Source organism: Delphinapterus leucas, chromosome 11, assembly GCF_059928025.1.
Source record: "Delphinapterus leucas isolate spDelLeu-1000000601 "Yukka" chromosome 11, BTC_Dleu_Yukka2, whole genome shotgun sequence".
Lineage (NCBI taxonomy): Eukaryota > Metazoa > Chordata > Mammalia > Artiodactyla > Monodontidae > Delphinapterus > Delphinapterus leucas.
Window position 1 is genome coordinate 12,937,225 of NC_143139.1, and position 11,197 is coordinate 12,948,421.

The window sequence follows — 11,197 nt, forward strand, 5'->3', positions numbered from 1 at the left end:
TTGACACCACCAATTGTTACTGAAGATGTAGAGCAACAGGAACTCTCATTTGTTACTGTTGGGAATGCAAAATGGTGTAGCTACATTGAAAGATAATCTGGTAGCTTTTTTCAAAGCTAAATATGGTCTTACTGTAAAATCTAGCAATTTCCCCCCTAGTTATTTACCCAACTGATTTGAAAATTTATGCCCACACAAAAACCTGCATATGAATGTTTATAGCAACTTTATTCGTATTTGCCCAAAACTGAAGCAACCAAGATAGCCTTTAGTAGGTGAATAGATTAACAAATGGTGGAACAGTTATGTAATGGAGTACTATTTATCGATAAAAAGAAATGAGCCAGGAAAAGACAGAAGTGAATGTTAAGTGCATGTTGCTAAGTGAAAGAAGCCAGTCTGAAAGGCTGCGTGATTCCAATTATATAACATTCTGGAAAAGGCAAAACTGTTGAGTTAGTAAAAAGTTCAGTGATTGCTGGAGCAAGGGGGAAATGAAAATGTGAAGCATAGGGGATTTTTTAGAGTGGTGGAAGTATTCTGTATGGTACTGTAAAGATGGATATATAACACTGTACATTTTTCAAAACCACTAGAAGATTCACTACGAGTGAACCTTAATGTATGCAAATGAATACAGCCATTTAGGGGGTCAGGGGATTCCAGGATGGAATGCACAGTGTGGCCAAAGAATCAAACTATATTACAAATGTACAAAACAGCCTCACTGAAGGAGGTGGGAGAAAAGGTGCTGAGCTACATATCTTTGTAAATGAATTTAGTCTATAAAGCTTAGAGGCCAGTGAAACTGCACGTTAGCACTAGACAGTCGTTGATGCAGTGGTTTTCCTTAATGGTGTGGTTAACAATTCAGAGAACACGATACATGCATACTGGATGTGCACAATTAAATAAATGGATCATGGATGGTGGGTGCCAGGTTCTCACTGTTGGGGTGGGAGTTTACAGATAAGCAAGGGGAGAGGCCTAGAACAATCCTTGTAATGGGTCAGAGTTGGAGACATCAGTATAACTCGTCTTTAGTTCAATATAGACGTAGATAGTTAAATATGGAATTGTAAATATATATGTATATATCAATGGGTTAGAATATACACACACATTTTTCCTTGCTCAGTCAGCTGAGAAGGCCTAAAAGCAAGATCCCTAGCAATAGCAATGAGCACCTACCACCAAGATCTTAGTTTCGAACACTATTTTCCAATAAAAGGAACCAGGGCTCTTTGGAGAAATGGCTTATTCTTGGACTGGGGTGGAAAACATATAAGATGAGCCTGGAGCATCTGGTAGTACCAGAAAGTAAGTGCTTAAAAAAACAAAAAATCCACATTATGGTGGTGTGTCAAAGGAAAACAGGAAGCAACTGAAAGAACTCCCAATGGCCAAACCTAGAGCCATTTGGGCAACAAAATAAATTAAGTAATATTGGATGATAAACCCAAGTAAAGAATAAATATCTTTGAGTCTATATTCATATAAATAAATGATTATAAATAAATGAATAAATGGAGAAGAGACAAGTCTCTCATGCAAAAATATCCACCTCCCTGAAGGAAGTGGCTTGCAGCTCCCATTCCTAAAGTGTGGGATACACACTAAGGACTTCTTTCCAAAGAGTACAGTATGGAAAATAGGAGGAAAGGAGTGACTTTTCACTGGAGAAACCTAGCAAATACCACCTACACCAGTGTTCAAGGTCAACTTCAACAGTGGGAAGTGATATTGTTAATATGTACCCTTGATGTGATGTGATGAGAATGGCACATTACCTCTGTGGTTTTCTTCCCCAAAAAACATGTAACCCCAGTGTAATCATGAGAAAATGTCAGACAATGCCAGTTGACAGAAATTTTATGAAATACCTGACAAGCACTCCTTAAAATTGTCAAGGTCATCAAAATAAGGAAAGTCTAAGAAGCTGTCACAGCCAGGAGGAACCTATGGGGACATGACAAATATAGTATCCTGGATGAAATTGGATCCTGAGTAAAACTAAGGAAATCTAAATAAAGTATTATTTATCTAAATAAAATATTATTTCGGTTTTAATAATACATCAATATAGGTTCATTAATTATAACAAATGTACCATACTGATATAAGTTGCTAATAATAGGGGAAACTGAGTGTGGGGTATATGGAACTCTCTGTAATGTCCTCGTAATGTTGCTGTAGATCTGAATCTGTTCTGAACTTAAAATAAATAAATAAAATGATATTTTCTTCTAAGCCATCTGCCCAATTTTGTTACTGGGACTGGAATGAAACCCCAAACTGTCTTCCTTTTCCCCATTAGTCAGTTAAACATGGAAAATATTATCATTTGCTTTTTATTGGTAACTGTGGCTACCCACCCATCCACCCACCCAAAATTTATTAAGCTTCTCATGTGTGTCACGGTCTGGGGATACAGAAGTGCACAAGAAAGGTATAGCACCTGTCTTCAAACAATACAGTCAAGAAAGGGGCACAAACAATGTGTAGGCCACCATTACAGCTCCTGGGCTGCTATTGCTACCACGGTAGGTGTTTTCTTCTAGGTGTACTAGGAAGACAGTCTCCTCCGTAAGGGAGTTTGGCTCTTTTGGTTAACTTTAGATGGTGTGATTTTTAAGTGACCGTACCTTTTTTTTAGGCCTCTAAATATGGCCTTGGTCTTCTGTCTTAATAATCTTCTCTTCTGAGATGCTTAGAAGGATTCAAATAGATCCAGTGTTGTACCCAAAAGCCTTCTAGTGAACCAGAAGACAGTGTCACCTGTTAGGAAAACACATCATGGTTGCAGTGTGAATTTTTTAGTAATGTTCCTCTCACCTCTTACATCTGTTTGCGGGCTTTCATTTCTTCTCTTTGCTTGTTATTTCTTATGTTGTAGGGGCCAGGCGTTGGTCGTGGAGTCCCATTTATTCACTCATTCATCACCTTAGCACATGCCTACCTCAGGGCCTTCACACTTGCTGTTTCCCTGCTTGTGGTGCTCTTTTCACAGATTCCCTTCATCAGTCTCTGAATTTTACTCATCAGAGATGCCTTTATGGTGACTATTTAAATACAGCTACCTCTCCCCAAATCTGTCACTCTCTTTCTCATTATGTTGCATTATTTTTCTTCACCACACTTCACTCCACCTGGCCTTTGTTATGTAGTTCTTTGTTTATTGTCTTTTTCTTCTAGAGAATCTAGTCACAATGGCAAGAACTTGGTTTTGTGTCATGATCTGTTCCCAGCATGTAGAACAGAATCCAGCACATAGTAAGCGCTCAGTGAACACTTCTTGAATGAATGCAGGCATGACAGGCACATCTCCATTTCCCCAAACGGGCCTACAGGCCCAAAGGAAAGAAGGCTTCCAGTGACCTGCTTGGATAGATCAGAATTCCTGTGGTTCTTACACAGATTGCAACCCTACCTAGGTCTTCGCTCCATTTCTGTTTGTTTAACACTTGACAGTTTTCACAGTCTTTTCACAGAGATTGTCTCTTTTGATTCTTTGTATAACACTATGAAGCAAGTAAGAATTTCCAGACATGTTTTATAAATGAGAAAGGTTAGGCGATGGAATTTGCAAGGTAAATACAGTATCTGGCAGAGGGGGAATCCAGATCTCCTGACTTCTGACTCACCAAGTGATTACGCAGGATTTATGTTTCCTCTATACCTGCTCATAGCATGTATGCTTTTGAGGGAAAGGGCTTGAATGCTTTGTGTTTATATTTCCCACTGTGCCTTTCACACAGTGTGCTTGCTGAAGGCGTGCTGATTTGAACCTTTCTATCCACAAGGTAGTCCTGGGCGTGTCTTTTGCAGTTGAAACCAGAGGGGAAAGTTTTGGCCACTTCTTGTCTCCACTTCTTTTGAACATTTCTTTGACAGACCTGGGAGAATCTCAGAGATTAGTCTTATGTAGGGTTCCACAGATTTTGTGCGCAAGGGCCATGCACTGGCCCAGGAATCACCTAGGAACCTTGTTTCTATTCAGATTATGATTCAGTTGGTCTGGTGTAGGGCCTGAGAGTCTATGTTTTATTTATTTTTTAAACAAACTTTTAAAAATAATTTATTTAATTTACTTATTAAGTTTTGGCTGCGATGGGTCTTCGTTGTTGTGCGCGGGCTTTCTCTAGTTGCGGTGAGCGAGGGCTACTCGTCGATGCAGTGCACGGGCTTCTCATAGCGGTGCCTTCTCGTTGCCGAGCATGGGCTCTAGGCACGCAGGCTTCAGTAGTTGTGGCACGTGGGCTCAGTAGTTGTGGCGCACGGGCTTAGTCACTCCGCGGCATGTGGGATCTTCCTGGACCGGGGATTGAACCTGTGTCCCCTGCATTGGCAGGTGGATTCTTAACCACTACACCACCAGGGAAGTCTGAGAGTCTACGTTTTAAACACGTTCCCTGGTAGTGCCTGTGCTGCTGATCTGTGGTCTGCACAGAGCATTGTGAGGATGGTTCACCACCTGAAGGATGGAGTCTGTGTTTGGCTGTCTTGACTGTGTGACCCTCAGTAAGTTTCTTAGAGACTCTATAGCACATGGGTTAAGCTATATTGCTTTGGTTAGAATTCTACCTACCCCCTGCCCTGTGTGACCTCAGGCAAGTTACTTTACACTTCTGTGCCTTAATTTCCTCTTTAAAAATGGGGATCATATTAGTACTTATACAGTTATTGTGAGGATCGATTGAGTCAGTACTTACAAAGCACATAGAATAGTGCATAGTGCACAGCACTCAGTGACTCTTAACTATTATCCTCTCTTTGTCTCCTTGTGCTATTTTGTTTTGGGTTTCTATTCAGCAGAAACCTACATCAATAGGTTTAAGATACATTTGAGAGACAGGAAGTGTTTAAAATATTTGCAAGTTGAAAATGCATGGTGTCTTTCATGAAAGTCACAATCTGGTTGGAAGGCAGAGCTTTCGTTAACGAACAATGCAGTAGGAATCAGCTAATGGTGGTTCTCCTTGTGTTGTCACAGCTGTACTGTGTACTTTCTATCACATGTAAGAATATGAGTAGGCCCTCCGGTTTTGTCGTAAAATGTTATGATATATGATGCTAAGCACAGGGCATGAAATTGTTTCTATTCCTCTCAGTTTTGCGTTAAATAAACCAACTTGGTTTTAATTGCTGATATGGAAATATAGAGACAAGAGCTCCAGGGATCAGTGAGAATCCATTTGGTGCCTAATTTAATCCATCGTATGGTCAGGGGAAAAAAATGTGGACAGAATGATTTTAAAGAGAGATTTGGTTTTAGTTTTTCAAATAATTGATGAAAAATAAAGTCGTGCTCCTCAGGAAAAAGAATTTACACAACTCGTTTCTTCCACTGACTCAAAAGTATAAAAAATAAGTTTTTTAATTAACATGGAGTTTTTTTCTTCCTTTTGTTTTAGGATCAGATTTTATTAAGACCTCTACTGGAAAAGAAACAGTAAATGCCACCTTCCCAGTAGCTATAGTCATGCTACGGGCCATTAGGGATTTCTTCTGGAAAACTGGAAACAAGGTATATTATTGCCAGCAAATCTTTCTTTGGAGTAAAGATAATGTTATTTACAATACTCGTCACAGCCGTGATAACTGTCTTTATAGGCATTATAGGCAGATGGTGTGAGTGCGTTACCTGTATTAAGATAAACATCTAATTTACGTTTCACTACCAAAGAATACATTCGGGGGGAAACTGTGCGATTCACAGAAAGTGAGTATGAGTGTGGGCGTTAGGATGTGTGATCAAGGTGTAAACTCACTTTGTGTCCTTTTATTAACCGAAGACAGTTTTATCACTGACGAGAGATTCCTAAATGGGTTCCTTAACGAACTAGTTCTGCTGCAACACAGAAACTTTCTGGTAAGGCGTTGGCCAGAGAAAACAGGTTAATGCAGAAATTAAACTTCTTGAGGAATGGAAAGAATTGCAGAGTAACATTTATTGAATGATAAGCTGTGGTGGTGATATGAAAAGTATGCAATATAATGGGAAATAATCTTTTCCTGTCATTATTGAAGGACACACATAAATTGGTTTTTCTGTTGGGAAACCCCCGGTCCAGAAAAACTTATTACTTTTAATAATATGAGGTGAAGAGAAAATTCTCGAGGAGATGAACTTATTAAACAAAATAATGAAATGCTGTGAAACAGCAGGGAAAAGGTAGCTAGACGTTATATAGCTCTTGAATTAAATATCCACTTTTGCGTTTTATGGCAGCTGGAGGTGCTCTTTGGAAGACTGTTAAGCTGAGGAGGGTATATGCTCGCTTTTCAAAAAATAATACATATTTTTGAAACATGAATTTGAAAGGAAAAGTGCGTATGAGGTGTTTTTTTTTTTTAGATGAGTTTGGATTTTCCTTTTCACTTCAAGTTGCTTGTTTAGCTGCAAATTATCTCAAAGGATTTTTTTTTTTAACATCATTGGCGAGAAAGGTAATTTTTATTTTTAAATGAGACTTTCCCTTCCTGAAAGGCATCTTTTAAAACCAATCTCTTGATTTCTGCTGAATAGAAACCCAAAAAAAGAACTTTAATCCTTTGCCAGCTGGTTGTGATGACTTTATATGTGACTGTATTTCAGTTTATTTTGGAATCGGAGACCTTTTTAAGAAGGTACCTGGGTTTGAGAGGAAAGGAACTCCTTGCAGCATTTGCTCCTTCAGAATACCTTCATACTTAGAAGAGTACAAATAGGATAAATACCTACACGGTGACCTACATGTGAAAGTTAACCCAACTTGAGTAACCTCTACTTGGTAGCCTTTCTGCAATGGTCCAAATTAAAAAAAAAAAAAAAAAAATATAAGAAAAGCTGTAAGAACGAGAACTCCAGCTTTGGGCCCCCCAAATGAGACCACCACCACTCACTAGATCAGTGGTTCTGACTCTCAGCCAAAGAACATCCCAATAGATGGGAAGCTTTTTATACTTCCAGATGCCTGGGTCCTCACCCCGGCAGTCCTGGATCAGTTCAGGCATCTCTACGTTTCATAAGCTCCATAGTTGGGGCTAAGATTCTCCAGTGGGGGCCCAAGTCCTGTTTTGTTTTCAGTAAACATTCATTGAGTCGTTACCTGTGTGCTATGTTAACCTATGTTAAGTGCTAGGGATACAAAAGTGAACATGCCCCTTCTCAAAAGAGCCCTCACACAAGAATTTCAATAAAAGTTTTAAGTGTTCAGTGTTCTAGATCAGGGTAGTGAGGGAGGAACATTTTGCTGTCTTTCATTACTTTCTTTTTAATTGTATCCCTCCTTTCCTCAGCTAATAAATAAAGTTCATCCTGGTTTTATTGAGAAACAGGTACAAGTCAATTCATATTCATCTTGATCACATTTGATTTCACATAGGACCTGTGTCTATCTGCAAATCAGGGGCATTTTTTTGGATTGTTGACAAGCTGCCCGGGCAGCCCTTAGACTGTGAAGCTTCCACATCATTGATTTAAGGGGTGTTTTAAAATGTGACAGGCCGCCTTCCAGACCATGATTAGTGTCACTCCTGAGAAGCAGAGGCTTGATATTTCATAGCTGATTTCACTGCAGATTTATGTTTTCCATATTCTCTCCCTTAAAAAAAAAAAAGGATAAACTTAGGCTAGAAACTGTCTTTCGAAACATTGCCAAATAGATTTGCTGACACAACTGAATTGTATAGAAAAATCTATATGCAGCACTGCCTAATTGACAGAAAATGCTCCTGTGATTAACGTGTATGCTAATATGAGCTAAAATTTATTCTTTTTTTTGCCTCATCTCAATAAATAACCTGACTCTACCTATCTCCCCCTACTCCCCACACCTCCCCTCACTCTTTTTTTTTTTAATTGTTCTTTTGAAGAAATATCATTTTATTTTATTTTATTATTTATTTAATTTTTGGCTGCATTGGGTCTTCGTTGCTGCATGCAGGCTTTCTCTAGTTGCGGCGAGCGGGGGCTACTCTTCGCTGCGGTGCATGGGATTCTCATGGCGGTGGTTTCTCTTGTTGCAGAGCACAGGCTCCAGGCACGCAGGCTTCAGTAGTTGTGGCTCGCGGGCTCTAGAGCGCAGGCTCAGTAGTTGTGGCACACGGGCTTAGTTGCTCCGCAGCATGTGGGATCTTCCCGGACCAGGGATCAAACCCATGTCCCCTGCATTGGCAGGCGGATTCTTAACCACTGCACCACCAGGGAAGTCCCTCCCCTCACTCTTACAGGGTCACTTGGGCTCCAGAGCGATAGGCAGATATGGTTCGAATCTCTGTACGGCTGTTGCTTAGCTGCGTGACGTGTGTCCGAGGCAGGGAAACCGGTTAGGAGGCTTCTCCCGATGTTCCAGTGAGGGCTGACGAGAGTCTAAACTAAAACAGTGGAAGGGAGAGTAGAGAGGAAAGTACGTGTGGAGATAGACGAGTTCAGAGGGTGGGATCGGAGGGACTTGACTTGGTGGGTCACTGGATGTGATGTGAGGGACGTGGCGGAGTCCAGGTTATCAGGAGTTTCTGGGTTGGGTTTGCTGACCTAAAGCAAGTAGACCGCTAGCTATTTCTCCGCCAAAGCTGGGCTTATTTGAGATCAGCCACCATGGCGAGCCACATGCAAGTCCCTGCAGGGCAAGGAAAGAAGTGTGCTTTATAGAGAGGAAAAGGAAGACAGCGTATACTAAGCAAGGAGTCCGGGTCTTTTCATTGGCTGGGTCCTTTGCAGAAAAGGAGTCTTTCTTCTTCCTGTCAGGCTCTGTTATCCAGGAGTTAGAACCCCCGCTTCTGGTCTCCCGACTCTATTTAATCAAGGCTTCTGTTTAATCATTTTTTACAGGTTGATAATGGGACCATTCATTTATCGTGTCCCTTCTCTGGCATTCTGTTAGCAATCGCCCCCTGCTGGTGCCACCTGTCAGAGCAGCCAAACTCTGAGTGGTCGAAGGCATGAGCTTTAGTTCTTGGGCTTTGGGTGTTTACTGTACCGGATAGTCAAGTTCTTGAGACAAGCATATCCAAATAAGCAGGTTTTACTGTATATAGGACACGTTTATCATTTTCGAATGGACCCGGGGACATCATTTGCAAACATCAGATATTGGCCGAATTGTGCCGTTTTGTGGTCACCTTCATAGACTACTGAAGTGTAAGGGTCCCCTACACCGTCTTTTTCACCTGTGCTTTTTTAACTGTTTGGCTGCTCTACGTAACTTGGTCTACTTACAGCTTAGAAAAAGAGTCCCTGCAGTTAAGTTGATTAAAGTAACTGTCACCTCTCCTTGCTGGTTGCTGCTAATTTGTTCAGTGTGGCCTCACTGAGTCTCTCCTCTTGTTTTAAACCCACATATGTCTCTTTTGCAGCTCAGGATGGAGGGCTGAAAGGTGTACATTTCTTCTGGCCTCCTGGTAGAAACGGAGAATGAATGGGCTTTTGTGATATGTTTTCCTGTTTATTGACACCTCTCTTGTTTATCCCAGGTTCACAGCTATGGTCTAGATGGTTGAGGTTTATGACTTTCCAGTAAGTGAAATGTTAATGAGGGTTATTAACTCTCATTAGTGTCTCAGAGGCAGTGACATTCTTCCCATTAATCTTGGAAAAGTCGTTTTGTAGTGTAAATGGGCATGAGTCAGTGCTCTAAGGTCTTTTGTGGGGGCTGGGGGGAGGCGGGGGGGGGGGGGACACGCGAAATAGGCTTTAGAAAAGAGAGGATGGAGACCCCGTATTAACACAGGACCAGTTTTTAAAGCAACCCAATAACAATGCTAAGCATTGCTCTCTTTCCCACCTCCCCTTTTAGGTAGGCTTTAAGCCGGCAGGAGGCATCCGCAGCGCAAAGGACTCCCTTGCATGGCTCTCTCTCATAAAGGAGGAGCTAGGGGATGAGTGGCTGAAGCCAGAACTCTTTCGAATAGGTGCCAGCACTCTGCTTGTGGACATCGAGAGGCAGGTGAGGAGCAACCCGTTGTCCTTGGAACAAACTGACAAGTATTTTTGAGAAAGAAATTAAAAGGCACTTATTGGGTTGTGAGAACTGGAGATGGAAACTCATCTGATGACCTCGTTGTACACAGCCTCTGCCTTCTTCCAAGCAAACCTCCACCTCAATAGGTTGGATGGAGATTCTGCTGAGCACATAAGGTGGGGCTTTATAATGAAATGTTAACTAAAATTATTATGTAATACTGCAATTATTAATTGATATGTATAGTAATATAATAATTAATGACTAATTAAACTCTGCTTTCCCCACAGATTTACCATCACGTGACTGGAAGATATGCAGCTTATCATGATCTTCCCATGTCTTAAATCAGCGACGAATTCCAGAAAAGTCCTTTACTATTTTTCTGCGTGATTGCTAAAACTATTTCATTAAAAAAATGAGGGAATAGGTAACTGACTTTTTTCCCTTAAAATTTCCATTGAATTTAACTCAAAGAATGAAAGGGAAAAGCCAGGCACACACATGGTGTGTACACACATGGTCCCCGTTTCAGCCGTGTCTGAAATGGTCTTGATTACTAGAAGATCTCCATTGTTAGTTTTGTGAAGGAGTTCTCTTAAGAACTCTGAGTAAGTTGTTAATGACAGCTTTGACAACATTAACTTCTAAGGAAGCAAAAGGTTGACTTGCCCAGGAACCACGCTGTAGCAAAAGAAAATGCAGCACCCCTGAACCGCTCTTGTTTTCTCACTGACTTCAAGATTCACTTACTCGGCACTAATTTCCTGCCCTGAAAATCCGTCTTTAATTTTTGCAGCAGATACGCCCTTCTACTAATTGTTTTGCTAATGAAATTTCTGTCATTGTTATGTGAAACTATGGATATCATTGAATTCTTTAATTAAAAAAATTCCTGTAGTTGTTTATTTTTAAAAAACCTTTCAATTGTAGTAATACATATTGAAAAGTTAATCCATTAAACATATAAAGAGATTTTATCAATGACTTTCTAGTAGAGTCCTTGGGTATTTATCTCAGATAAAGCACCTCAGTACATTATTAACACATACAACTTATGTCTGTATTCTGAAACTTTCTCTGATAGAGTGAATAGGGAAGAAACAGCAGACACTAACAGCACTTAGTATGTGCTAAGCTCCTTATGTATATCAATTTATTTCACCCTTATTTAATCTCTGTTACAGTAAGATTAGTACAGTAACGTTTTTAATCCTCACAACAGTCAGTACTGATGTTATCATCCTTTTATA

The 11,197-nt window shown here is 40.5% G+C and overlaps 1 protein-coding gene across 4 annotated transcripts in view; it reads left to right on the top strand.

Moving 5' to 3' along the window:
- DERA (deoxyribose-phosphate aldolase) overlaps positions 1–11,197 on the top strand; it is a 138,040-nt gene that overhangs the window by 107,117 nt on the left and 19,726 nt on the right. For 2 of the 4 annotated variants that reach the window (XR_016394877.1, XR_002645153.3), the window contains exons 7-9: positions 5,415–5,527; positions 9,780–9,929; positions 10,235–10,374. Coding sequence is in view for 2 of the 4 variants with exons in the window: in XM_089920353.1 (XP_089776479.1) it covers positions 5,415–5,527; positions 9,780–9,929; positions 10,235–10,291 (320 nt within the window). In the remaining 2 variants the exon portion in view is untranslated. Of the gene's footprint in view, positions 1–5,414; positions 5,528–9,779; positions 9,930–10,234; positions 11,188–11,197 lie in introns of those variants that run through there. The other 2 variants (XM_089920353.1, XM_022577677.2) reach the window with 2 other exon arrangements.